This window comes from Panthera pardus, unplaced genomic scaffold (genome assembly GCF_024362965.1).
Source record: "Panthera pardus isolate Hobbes unplaced genomic scaffold, ASM2436296v1 HiC_scaffold_6, whole genome shotgun sequence".
Classification (NCBI taxonomy): Eukaryota; Metazoa; Chordata; class Mammalia; order Carnivora; family Felidae; genus Panthera; species Panthera pardus.
The window spans coordinates 92,451,806-92,466,382 of NW_026526991.1; the positions used below are offsets into that span (position 1 = coordinate 92,451,806).

At 38.7% G+C, this 14,577-nt stretch overlaps 1 protein-coding gene across 2 annotated transcripts in view; it reads right to left on the reverse strand.

Annotated features, from left to right (window-relative positions):
* The window catches only part of PTPRO (protein tyrosine phosphatase receptor type O), a 239,493-nt gene that overhangs the window by 100,644 nt on the left and 124,272 nt on the right, over positions 1-14,577 (reverse strand). For both annotated transcript variants that reach the window (XM_019452080.2, XM_019452079.2), the window contains exon 2: positions 5,822-6,095. In XM_019452080.2, coding sequence (XP_019307625.1) covers positions 5,822-6,095 — 274 coding nt within the window. The remainder of the gene's footprint in view (positions 1-5,821; positions 6,096-14,577) is intronic.

Consider the following 14,577-nt stretch of genomic DNA (forward strand, 5'->3'; position numbering starts at 1 on the left):
TGTCAGTGTATAATGAGGGGTAGGAATGCTGACAATTTCCCAGCAGGATCACAGGATCTGCCTAAGCCTGAGGCTGGATCAGGAGAACTAAAAACCTCCCTTATGCTCACCAAAAATTTAGCACTAGTAAAAAGCAACAGCGATCCATTGTGAGAAGAGGGGCAAAATCATGGAGACCAGTGGTGTGGGTGTTCAGGACTTATCGATACTGAGGGTAGAATTGGAGCACTGAGAAATATACTCATCCACTGCTGGCAGAAAACACTGGAAAAATTTGAAATCTGTGATGAACTGAAAGTGACAATACCTTAAACCCAGCTTGCCTCAATCTCCCACACTAACAGTCTGGCAATATGGTAGATTAAAATTAAATCCAACAATATAAATACTTATGTTAAGTATAAATGCTCTAAGCGAGCACTGTCAAAATTGGTACCCACTAGCCACATACACTACTGACCACTTGACATGAGGCTAGTACAACTGAGAAGCTGAATTTAAGCTTTATTTAATTTTAGTAAACTTATCCTTAAAAGTTATATGTAAACTTTTATATTGATTATGTACTGAAATAGTAATATTTTAAATGGAGCGGATTAATATTAATTAAAATGTTATTAAAATTAATTTCACCTTTTCAGAAAAATTTTTAATGTGTCTACCCCAAATTTAATATACATATATGATTAACATCCTATTTTTATTGGATACTGCTGGTCTAAACACTCTGCTTAAAATTCAGACATTTTCAGATTGGAAAAAAAAAGTACAATGCTAAGAAACCCATTTACATATAAAGACATAAGTAGGTTGAAAATAAAAGGATAAAAAAAGTATACCATGAAAAGACTTAACAGAAGAAAGCTAAAATATCTATAGTAATAGTAGACAAAATCAACTTCAACACCAAGCATATTTCTTGGGATAAAGATGGCCATTGCATATAGAAAAAAATGTCATGCCTTATTAGAGCTGGTGCTTGTGTCTCAGTCCTGTGCTCTCCCACTGCCTCCCTAAAACCCATACAGTCCACGAAGGGGGTGTTCCTTGATCAGCCAGCTCTGGTGGCTTGGGGATTTCTGTCCCTGGGCCCCACAGAACTGTAACAACTGGAGAGGCAGTTGTTGGCAGGCTCCCATCCTGAGGGCACTGCACAGGCAGTAGACTGAAACATACCACCGGTGTGTCTGTGACAAAGGTTTATTTAGTTGTCCTGGAGCTTCAGCCTGAAGGGCAGTCTTCAAGTTTGCCACACATCTACAGACTGCGCAGGGAACTTAGGTCAGGCAATTCCATTTTTGTAATCTTTCTAAGTCTTGCTACAGCTTGCTAGTACTTCCCAGAAAGGAGCTTGTATACCTGTCTGGAGCCCTGATTTTTACAACAGTTGTCCAGGGGACTCTTCCAGATCAACTGGTTTGGAAGTCAACAGGGTTTACAGTTGTGGTGCCTCAGGACTTTACATACTTGCTTACCTTAAAAGCTTCTGCCTGAGAGCATGGCTTCCAATCAGCCTGAAACTAAGTGTTTACTGAGATCCCTCCCTTTGGAACACTGACAAATCTTAGCACTCCCACCGGGATCTCCACTGACAAATCTTAGCACTCCCCTTAGCATCCAACTGGGATGCAACAAGAATAAATCAAGCTGCTTAGTTGATCACAAAGGTTCAAGAGTCAACCAAGAGCTAGGGCAAGGTTGAATGATAATGTTCTTCTCCTGACATAAGGCCACTCCTTCAAGACTGGGAGAGACAGTTGTTTTACCTAATACATAGATACAAATACAGAGAGTCAAGCAAAATGAGGAAACAGAGAAATATGTTCCAAACAAAAGAATAAAATAAAACCCCAGGAAAAAAACCCTTAATGAATGACAAGTAATTTACCTGATAAAAGGTTCAAAGTAGCCATCATGGAGATGTTCACTGGACTCAAAAGGATGAATGAACAGTGAAAATTTCAACAAAAGACATAAAAATATAAGAAATTACCAAACAGTAGTCACAGAGCTGAAGGAGGCAAGAACTGAACTGAAAAATACACCACAAGTATTCAACAGCAAACTAGATGAAATGGAAGAAAGGATCAGTAGAAAACACAGCAGTGGAACTCACCCAAACAGAGAAACAGAAGAAAAAAAAAACAATAAAAAAAAAATGAAGGCGGTTTAAGGGACCTGTAGGACTGCATCAAATAGAATAACATTTGCATTCTAGAAGTCCCAGAATGAGAAGATAGAAAGAGGCAGGAAACATATTAGAAAAATAATGGCTGAAAGCTTTCTTAACCTGAGGAAGGAAATAGACATTCAGGTCTAGAAAGCCCAGAGAGTTCCAAATAAGATGAACCCAAAGAGATGCACTCAAGATACATTATAATTAAAATGTCAAAAGTTAAAGATAAAGAGAGAATCTTAAAAGTAGCAAGAGAAGTTTCATACAAGGGAAGCCCCGTAAGACTATTAGCATATTTTTCAGCAAAAACGTTATAGACCAGAAGGGAGTGACAAATATATTCAAAGTGCTGAAAGGAAAAAAACTTCCAACCAAGAATACTCTATCTGGCAAGGTTGTCATTCACATTTGAAGGAGAACGAAAAAGTTTTCTAGATAAGCAAAAGCTAAAGGAATTCATCATCAAAAGAAAGGACATTAATTAGTTATACACACATACACACACACATAAAATTATTGTTATCATCAAAGTATAGTAAAAAGAAAGGACATTAATTAGTTATATATATATATATATACACACACACACACACACATATATAAAATTATTGTTATCATCAGAATATTTGGGATCTGACTAGACATTTTTCCAAAGAAGACATACAGGTGTCCAAAAGGCACATAAATAGATGCTCAACATCACTAAGTATCAGGGAAATGCAAATCAAAACCGCCACAGGATATCACCTCACATCTGTTAGAATGGTTATTATCAAAAAGACAAGAAATAACAAGTGTTAGTAAGAATGTGAAGAAAAGGGAACTAATATGCATGGTTGGTAGGAATGTAGACTGGTGCAGCCAGTATGGAAAACAGTATGTACATTTCTCAAACAGTTAAAAATAGAGCTACCAGAGAGCTACCAGATCCAGAAATTCCACTTCTGGGTATTTATCCAAAGAAAACAAAAACAGTAATTCAAAAAGATATATGCATCTCTATGTTCATTGTGGAATTATTTATAACGGCCAGGATACGGAAACAACCTCAGCATCCATCAACAGATGAATGGATGAAGAAGATGTGGTGTATACCTGTGCAGTGGAATACTACTCAGCCATAAAAAGGAGTGAATTCTTGCCATTTGCAACAACTTGGATGGAATGTGAGCATATTCTGCGAAATGAAATAAGTTACACGGAGGAAGACAGATACTGCAGAATCCCGTGTATATGAAAATCTAAAAAACAAACAAAACAAGGCAAAACTCACAGATGCAGAGAACAGAATGATGGTGGGGTGGGCAAAATTTGTGAAGGGGATCAAAAGGTACAAACTTCCAGTTATAGAATAAATAAGTTATGGGATGTAACGTATAATGTAGTGACTATAGTCAATAATATTGTACTGCATGTTTGGAAATTGTCAAGAGAGTGAATCTTAAAAGTTCTATTGCAAGAAACAAAATCTGAGACTCAATGGTGACAATAGTAACTGGACTTGCTGTGATGATCTTGCAGTATATACAAATATCAAATCATTACGTCGTACACTTGAAACTAATATAACTTTATATGTCAAGTGATACCTGATTATAAAAAAAGAAGACACGGTAATCTTTAAAGTTTAAAGATATAAAGTCAAACTTCATGCAGAGTTCAAATTATGCAGAGCATAAACTAAAAGAAGTGCAAGGAGAAACAGACAAATCCACAGATATAATTGGAGACTTTCACACACCACTATCCATCATTATTAGAACAAGTAGACAGAAAAGTAGTATGGGTAGAGAAGGCTTGAGCAACCAACTTGACCTGAGATGTATCAAAACTTCACCCAACAAGTGGGTACAGAATACATCCCAAGATAGACCATATTTGCGACCATAAAATGAACTGAAACAATTTTAAAGTAATTGAAATCATATAGAGTATGCCTTTTGATCACAACAGCGTTTACCTAGAAATTAATAAAAATGTTTCTGAAAAATGTCAAACTTTTGAATATTCAACACACTTCCAAGCCCACATGTCGGAAAAGGAATCACAAAGGAAAATAAAGATATATTTTGAATAGAACTCATTGCACATGCTAAAATATCAATGAGATATTATAGAAATCTCTTACCATGTACCTACTTATCATTTACTTACTTATCAAATGTCTTTACGAACCGTTAGCTCAAGGGCTGACTGCTAGAGCTTTGTCTGATCTTGAGTGGCTGAATGCATGTTCATGAATGTTAGGTCAGCAACACTTTTATTTTGCTTTGTCTAAGTCTTTTTTTTCCTCTGCTCTTTCTCCCGTTACTTGCTCAACTACATTGAATTAATATTTATTGTTCACGTATTAAGTATAAAATTCATGCCAGGTGCTTATGAGATTGTGAAGATGAATAATGCAGGACTTCTGATTTCAAGAAATTGTATTATAGCCATTGTATACTTAGATCTGTTGCCATACCTATTAACTCTCAATTCACCTTTTTTCTGCAGCTTGTTTAAAATAGTATTTTAAAGAACAGGCAAGTTCTTCCTTTAATTCTAGTAGGTCGTAGATTTGTTCATTATATCTATAAACCTTGAAGGTCTTGGGTGTGTGCCATTCCATTCCTAATTTTTAGGATTCAATATTGATTCTGAGACTCTGCCAAGGGAAACTTTAATTAATTTCTGACAGACATATTAAAAATATGTCTCCAAGCTTGATTCTGAGTTCTTGCTTCCTGATGTTTCTCTTTCCTTTTATTCCAAGAGAAAAATATCACGATGTTCTTTTCCTTAATTGTGGCGAAAATGATTGCATGTAGCTGACATTTAAAAAATCGCAGCCACTGGAAAATCTGCACTAAAGAACAATAAGCAAAAAGAACTCCACTGAGCCATTAAATTGCTCTAGTGATAAATTCTACCATCTTATAGATAACAGTTTTTCTTTCAACATATACCTCAACATATTCAGTAGAGCTGTATCTTACTTTGAGATTAAAGTTCCAGAGAGTAAAGTGAAAATCACATATAGTTAAAATCACTCCTAAAAATTCCTAATATCAGCATCACTTCTTTACTTTAAGACATGGGCTACTGAAGGTTAAAATGCCAATGATTTGTTTTTCTTGGTGTTTTTCTTGGGCAGTGGAAGCCAAGGCTATTTTGAGGGCGAGGTCAAGAATAGAAACTGATAAATAATGATATCTTTTTTCTCTCTCTCTCTCTCAGCTAAAAATGTATAATTAATTTTGAGCAGGTTAAATACGAGTATAAATTCATTGTCTCAAAACTCAGATTGCTTAATATGAGAATATGTGTTCTGGAAAGAAATAGTTTAGTTATGATCATACTATTAAGTTATATAGCAAAAAATTACATGGCCCAATCATGAATCTAAAATTGTCATTCCGTCTCAAAGCATACTATTTCACTGAGTTTAAAGCAGAGTTTTTAAAAATAAAAGGGAACAGTTAAACATTATCAAATGCTGGCAAGCAGCTGTACTCTTAATATAAAGCAGAACTTTGAATTTACCTCACCTGACTTCAAGGCGATTGATCTTGACGTTCTGGGCTGCCTTCCTTTCAGTGAGAGCCCCAAGAAAATATACCCCAAAAAGAAACACAAAAGGACGATATTACAAATGATGCTTACTTGTTAACACAGTGATTGATCTGGAAGGCTTGGTAACCACATTTCCATTTACCACTACCAGAGTGATTATGTAATAAAGGCCATGATAATTAGCCTTAAAGGTAACAGGAGGAGGCAAAGTGCCGTTGAATTCCTCAAATTCGAAGAAGTAATTTTTTGATTCCCCCGTTATCTTCACGACATACACAGATGATGGACTCGTGACATCTGACGCTTCTAAAGAGACAACGATGCGATTATCATCTCGAACAGTTACGCGGAATGTTGTGGCATTCTGTTTGAGAGAAGAGAAAAAAAAGGACATGAAGGTCAAATTGAGATTATTGGCAATAAAATTATGCTGAGGTCATTTTTATAAAACTAGTATTTGTGATAAGCATCACACAGGTGTTTTAGCGTTCAGGGAAAAGCAGGAAGAGAGAGATTTAACCCTCTTATGACTAATGATCTTCTCAGGCTTTCGCTTTTGATTCTTCTCCGTTGAAAAGCTGCTTTCCAGTTCATGGGTTGTGTTGTGTAATAAACACAACAAAAAAAAATCGTGGAAATGAGTAAAGAATGAATGAATGAAAATCATCTTGGCACTGAACTTCCAGAGAAGTCCTTGGTTTCAGCTATTCTGGAGAAACCATATGGTTTGAAGCACTCTATTTTACGTTGGAAGGAGTAATGTCGTGGTAGTCCCAGGGAAATTCTAGAAGCATGTTGTAAGGCAGTTATTTCCTCTCTCACTTTTCACCTGTCAGTTCTGAAAATAAAGTCAGGACTGAGAATCCTGTGATAATCCTCCTCATTAAAGGTTAGCCAATCTTTAATAAGAAAAGCTGAAATGCTCTTTGAAGAAGGAACCAGACTGAGAATCACTGGGATCTGTGGGAACGGCAGCGGTTAGGGGAATGAAAACTGCTCCAAGTGTCTAGATAAATGTTTATGGACAGCATTTGAAAAGTCATTGTGTACTTGGTTTAAATATTCCTTCCTGAGTCTTTCCCGTACTGCACAGGCAGATTCAGTCCTTCTGCTCTCTGATATCAAACAAGACTCATATACTTTATACCAGTGCTGCTCCATTTTTATTTTTTAATTGTTTTATTTTTTTAAGTTTATTTATTTTGAGAGAGAGCACGTGCATGTGCACACAAGCGCATGCACAAATGGGGGAAAGGCAGAGAGAGGGAGGGAGAGAGAGAATCCCACGTGGGCTCCGTGCTGTCATTGCAGAGCCCAATGTGGGGCTCCATCCCAGGAACTGTGAGATCATGACCCGAGCTGAGATCAAGAGTTGGATGCTTAACCGACTGAGCTACCCTGGAGCCCCACTGCTGCCTTGTTTTTAATTTATCTTCTGGGTCTGTGGGGTCCAAGGAAGTTATTTCACTGCTCTGAACCTCAGATTTCTCTTCTGTGAAAGTGGGACACAAAAACTGCTAATTCTTGTTTAGGACTTACATGGATCCAGATATGAAGCTATGTAGTCTATAAACGTGATCATCTCATTTAATATTCAAAATGACCTCATGACATAGGTATTATTTTTCAATCTCAGTTTGTAATTAAGGAAACTGAGGCTCAGAAGGATGAAGTCACTTGCCCCAGGCCACACATCTAGTTTGGGCTCTTAAGCACTTATCACACAAGTACCAAAATTGAGTTCCATTATTGTTCCACATATTTATTTATCTTCCCCTCTTGATTTCTTTTCCTAACAATGAGTCTGACACACATACACAACTGGTAAGTCTCTGTTAAATGAATGAAAGCATTGCTGATCGCATTAATTATATGTGGACATTTGCCTCTGAGAATTAACCTAATGGTACCTCACACATTGTCAGTAGCCAAATCATGCATACAATACATATATCAGCTCCCTAAATGAGGTTAAAGTGTACCTAAAAATGTTTTTTCTTATTATTCGGATTTTTTAGAAATCTAGTGTTTACAGGTCCTGGTATTTGTAAGGAATATCCGGCCATTGACAGAAGTTTAATTCTATGTTAACATTTAGTAGATTTAATTGTGTTTATGATATTATAACCATACTAGACCCCAAATCCTCTAGGGCCAGGGGCTGTGTCTCATTGCTAGCTGCATCTGGAGTTCTAGGACCACTGCCTGGCATATGCTAGGTGCTTTGTGATCCGGTCAGTCGTAGGCAGGTCTCTCTAATATAGAACAGTCAGTATGGACTGATGTTTAAAATGTACTTTTATCCATATTGTCTCTCATCCTCAGACACATGGGCAGATTTCTAAAATTGTGTTCTTTTGGTAAACATAATAAACATTTAGAAAATGGGACGCATTCATATTGCCAGTGATCCAGATGGAACTGTGATGCTAAACCAAGCATTGAATATCCAGTAACACTGAACTCTGGCTTTTATTAATTTTTGGTTATAAATACTGGTTCACCAACTCAGAAAACAGTTAAGTTTACAAACATCAGGTTCATAATGACAAGAGTTTTTTGCTGTATGTTTTGTTTATTTATTTTTGAGAGACAGAGAGAGAAAGCAGTGGGGGGGGGTGGGCACGAGCATCAGAAGGGCAGAGAGAGAGAGGGAGAGAGAGAATTCTAAGCAGGCTCCACGCCCAGTGCAGAACCCAACTCGGGGCACCATCTTATCTCATAATCGTCAGATCTTGATCTGAGTCAAAATCAAGAGTCGGAAACGTAACCAACTGAGCTACCCAGGACCCCTGCTCTATGTTGTAGTAGCCAATAACAAAGTTTTTGAGGTAATGAAAAGAGGGATAAATAGACTCAATTTTGTAAAGTGTTTAAGAAACATATATCTAATGGGTCATGATGCTTCACAGACAGTGCAATCTTCCAGGGAAAGAGACTAATCTTCCAAAATCTAATGACAGCTTTGGGCATGATTGTATCAGCCATGAAAATAAGTATTGGCCCATGTGCTCCCAGGTTGCCAAAAATAAATCAGGGTAGGCTAATCAGATTCAGTCAGTGGGACTAATGAGAATAAGGCAGCAGGCCAAGTGAGTCTAGGCAGTGAGCCTAAAGAAATGTCATCATGCTATTTCTTCTCTGTCCTCTTTGCTTCAGCTTTTCCTGGAACCTATATTCAGGAGAAAATACTGAATGTATGATACAGACATGTAATCCTTGCTGGGTACAGCAAGAAGGAAGACTTATAAGTAATAGAAATGGATAAACTTAGGCAAGGCCAACATGGATTTATTTGGTGGATAGAGAAATATTTAAAACTTTTTTTTTTGAAACCGAGTAATAGTATTGCTTGACTCTGCAATGAAAATATTTTTACTGAAATTTTCTTTGCATAATAAAATTTAATACAGAAATTTCTCCGCTCCAACACCCTCATTTCACACTTGAGAGAACAGCGGTGCAAATGTCACACAGCTAATTGATGTCAGAACAAGGTTTAGGATCCACACATCCTTACATCTCCTGGTATTTCTCTTTCATGAACTAGAGGTAAGTTGCTTGAGGCAGCAAAGGGAGCCTGGGTGCTTGGCCTCAGTAAGGAAGGGGGAGCCCAGGAGCCTATGACCTGTTCAATGGTCAGTCCCAGGGAACAGAAGCTACTGGAGACAGAGTGGGCAGCACTAAAGAGCAGGAAAATGCAGGATGAGTGCCTAGAATGTGGGACAAGGAAGAGAACTGGCCTCAGAGATGTTGGAGTCAGACGTCTTAGGAACATCTCTGATAAACACAGCAACTGTTATGTACTGATCCCCTAATCTGGATCAGGCTTTGCACTTGGCATTTTATGTTTTTTTGGTTTTTTTTCATTACAACAATCTTAGAAATAAGTGTCATTTTCCCTATTTTACTCAGAGAGGTTAAATAATCTGCTTAAGAACACAGCAATAGACTTGGAATCAGAAGGTTTGAGTTTCTATTCCTTTGCTGCAGCCTATCATCTGAGAACACAGGGAAACAAGATCTCTTAACTTCATCTTCTTAATCTGTAAAACAGGGGTGATTCCTATAACTCATGGGATTTTAGTAAGAATTAAATGGCTTTTATAAAAATGCTAATAGAATGAACTCAATAAATATTGGTTGTACTTCAAATGTTCTGGTGTTTTAGTTAAGTGCTGAATCCCTCAATGACCGTTAAACTATAGAGGTTCTATAAACATCCATTTAACTAACTTCAAAACTCTTTGGGACTCTGTAATCGTGTTCACTTGATGTTATATTTACAGAATATTGGAGAGCTATCCATTTTGTCAATTAAACAACAAACAAACATTAGCTGAGCTCCCACTTAGTATCAGATATCTTGCTGGGTGTTGGCGACAGGTTCTGAGGGGCACTTGAACTCCTGGAGCTTGGACTCTAGTGAGAAAGGCTCACTCGAATGCATAATTTTAACACTATGTGAGTACTGCTAGTTTAGTTACAGACTTTGAAAGCCTGTCTGGTTGATGCCTGTTTTTTCTGCCTGGCTGGAATCCCTTCTTAGATTGCACCTCCTTATTTTGGAGCACTGTTTCTTTCCCACGATAAAGCCAACAAGGGGTCCGATGGAGGTTGCTAATAGTGCCCTACTCCCAGGTCAGTACCTTGACTCAGTCTGGGTGAATCATATTGCCCAGTCCTCCCTTCACGGAGAGAGCCATAGGGAAGCTCATGTGGACCAAGTCAGCCAACTAGAATGCTTTCTCTGAAATTTTATGACTGGAATTAATGGGAAGGAGCTTTTTTCCCCTCTGGTGCCAAGTATGTATGGACGTAAATCTGGAGAAGTCAGTGTCTATAATTTCTGTCATGAAGAAAGAATTGGGGGAGAATCCCTGATACGGTCTGAGGCCCTGGTTTCAGATGTTCTATGGCCCCGCCCCTGGGCAGTTTGGTGACCTGAGTGAATAAATTCCAGTTTATGGCTTAAGTCAGTTAAGCTGAACTTCCAAAACTTACAGTCCTGGTCAATACAAGAGAATTGTTCAGTGCTATCGCCATGTAGAGAAGAAAGCAATTAATTCAGCTTCTGTGATGGGTGTGAGGGGAAGGTTTCAAGGTGGAAGTGATGCTTGAAAGAGGCTCAGGAGTTTACCAGGGAAACAAAGGTCAGAGAGTCATCTAGAGAAATGGGAAGAAAAGACTCCACAGTCCTCTGTGGCGGCTGGATCATAGTAGGACCTTCAGAGGGGAAGGTAGATAGCCCAATTCAAGATGTGAATTTGAGTATTTCTTGGGCCAAAAGAAATCGTGGACTGTTTTAATGTAGAAAAGTGACATGATTAGGTCACAGTTTAGAAAGGTCAATAAAATTAGGAACATGGACCAGTATAGTTAGGAATTGCCCGAGTAGGACCACCTAAGGCCAGTGGACTGTTAAGGAGGCTGTTACAACCATTCAGGGAAGACCTGATGAAAGTCTAAGAAAATGCTGCCTACACCAAATCTGCCTGTGTGACCTGCATCCAGAACATTATCAATGCTCCACTGGTACCCCAATCAATGATTAGACTTATGAGAGGGCATTTTAGAAGGAACAACTAGAATATTCTGCTGTGCTAAGGTTACCACATAAGAAGTAATGGGATGCTCAATTCTTTAAAATAGTAATATCAATGGTGTCCGGTGCTTATATAGCATTTATGGCCATACTTCTCTGCAGATGCTATGTAATTCATCCGCTTAGCCTCCTGTGCAGCTGCAGGAAAACTTTTCCAGCAACATCTTCTTTCCTTTTGGTTCCTTCAGGAAGATCAAAGTCCCAGAGCTGTCCTGACAGGACCGAGCTCCTCCTGACACTTTCTCAGAATCATGCACAGCACTCTGTCGGAAATCATCAGAACAGAATTTGGATGTTGATCTCAAAGGCTAGGGATGGCCTCCCACTAATTTTCCATTATTTGTGAAACCTTCAGATGTGTCTTGAGCAGCAAGCATATATCAGGAACGGTGCAGGATGCTGGGGATTCACTCTATTTAGGAGTAAAGAGGAAGACAGGTAGTCTGTGCCTTTGTCCTCGCGAGCACTGCGTCTGACCAAGCATAGCGATGGTGATGATGGTAAGGATGATGATGAAAAGTAAAGAACACTAACTTACACAGTTATGTGCTTGGTATGTGCCGCCAGAAACTGCTGTGAAGCTCCTCCAGCAAGTTGCTGGTATTTACAATCTTCTGTGTCATACCAGATTTCTTTGTATGTGACCTAAATGTATGTTTTCAGGTGGAACATGTCAGCTCTCCCTCCATGCCTGAGTCCACATTCGTGACAGTTCAACCTCCATATTTTACATGCCTAGATACCTTCCTTCACTTCTGTTTTTATGATTTCATAATGCAGAGTCCTCATCTCTTTTGCCTCTTTTTTGGCAAAGGGGTCCACACTCACACGTCAGGCAGGTGATATAAATGTGAGAAGCGGTCTAGTAGAACAGGATTGATGGATGAAATAGTTAGCAAACGGGAGGGTGCACACATTACCTAAAAGCGTCCTTAAAATGCACAATTATAGCAAAATAAAACTATGCTGGCCAAAGAAAACACATTTGAAGGTCAGTGTCAGCCCAGAGGCTGACAGTTCATTACACCCGAACTTGTTGCACTGCCATTTCCTTGATCAAACACCTTATCTTTGGACCAGTAGCTTCCCGTCATACTCTTTGCTCTGCCCAACCAGAGTGCAGAATGGTAACAGAATTCCGTTACCCCCTATGCATTCATTTAAAATAAATACAAATGGCATTTCCTTATCAAGTTGCCATGTATGTATGTGTTAACTGGCATTTTATTTTTATTCATTTTTCAGAGAAAGAGAGCTTGAACACATGATGGGGGAGGGGCAGAGAGAGAGGAAGAGAGAGAATCCCAAGCTGGCTCCTGTGCTGATGTGGGGCTCGATCTCCCAAACCGTGAGATCGTGGCCTGGGTTGAAATCAAGAGTTGGACGCTTGACTCACTGAGCACCTCAAATGGCATTTTATTATATACATATGAATGCAGTAATGATTTCCTGATTCCCAGTATGGACTTGTGGTGGAAGCTGTACAGAACTCTTAATTTTGGAGATTACAAAACATGCCTAAGGAAAGAACTTAATCTGGCATTTTTAAGTTGGAAGAATTATGTTATGCTGCAGAGATGTGCCAAAATTCAATGTGATATTTAGGAAAACAATAACAACCATATATCACATTTTATATTTTATAAAGCACTTTCAAACACATTTTCTCATTTAATCCTCAACCCGTCTCGTGAAATCATTATCTCACTTCACAGATGAAAACACTGTGGTGCAAAGAAATTAAATGGTTTCTCCAGGCTACTCTGTTATAATGGGGAGGAGCTGGCGCTCAAGGCAATTCTTTTCTTTTTTTCTTTTTTAAGTTTATTTATTTGTTTTGAGAGAGAGAGTGAGAGTGAATGTTGAGTGAGTGGGGGAGGGGCAGAGAGAGAGAGAGGGAGAGAGAGAGAGAATCTCAGGCAGGCTCCACACTCAGGGCCGAGCCTGATGCAGGACTCGATTCCACAACCCTGGGATCATGACCTGAGCTAAAATCAAGAGTCAGTTGCTTAACTGACTGAGCCACCCAGGCACCTCAAGGCAATTCTTTAACTGCAAATTTTATGACTCTATAACACTACCGTCCCCAGATTGTAAGATCCTGGAGCCAGAATGATTTCCCAAACACTACTTTTCATATCTGTATTTAATTGGTGGTGAACTCCCTCAGCACAGACCATGACTTAATCCTCTAGATTATGCTTGATAGATACTCCAAAAGGCTGGTATCACAAAAGAGGCAACTTTGAGAGAGAAAAAGAAATTCTGGAGACAGGCAAACCCGGGTTCAAGTCCCACTTAAGTGATACCTTCACATTTTGACTCTTTGAACCTCAGTTGCTTTGGGCAGATTGTGGTAATACTAGAATGACTGGGCTTTTGAAGAAAAGCAAACAAGACTATATGTGTGCATTATTTAACCCAACACCTACTACTTAGTAGATTCTCCAAACACAACTAATTGTTACTACGAAATTTCTGATCTGCATTTTCACACTGGTTTTCTTTGGAACGTGTAAATTTTAGAAGTTGTATCTTCTTAGGACACTAACACCATGATTTATACATGGTTCAGTAGCTCTTCTGCGTTTCAGGCTATTCATCCAGCAATCAGCATTACCCCTTTTTGTGGCATCATGAACAAGAGCAGCCAGTATTTCTTTTTCTCTTATGCCTGCGTATAAGCCTGAGCTGCCCTAGTTGACTGAAGGTTACCATGGGAACAGTTGTGAAGCTGTGCCTGGCTGATGATTGACTCAGGAGGAGGTGGGTCCACAGTCCAGGAAGCCACAAAATACATTTGTTCTCAACAGTTCAATGATCAGGCCACTCCTAAAAATAGGCAACATTCTTCTGGTTTAATGTTTTTACAAAAAAATAGGGGTTCCTGGCAGGTTAATTCTATCTGTGAAACAAGTGTTACCTTCATAAAACGAAGCACTCAAAAAACATAATTTTGCCTGAATTTATTATTCCCCAAACCTCTTTTCTATCCTTACCAGTATTCATAGTTTTAAAAGAGTGTTACCTAAGAAAGATGCTTCTGAAAAATGTAGCTGTCCCACTTATTGAAAGATAATGTGGAAGATGATGGTGCTAATCATTTATTTTAGAATGGATGAGTTCAGTCAAATTTCCCCACAGGCATGAAGTGTCTCTCCAACTGTGACACCAGTTAATTAAATCCTGATGATAGCTAACAAAGAGTGCAGTCTCGTTACTAAACATGTAGTTCACAGCA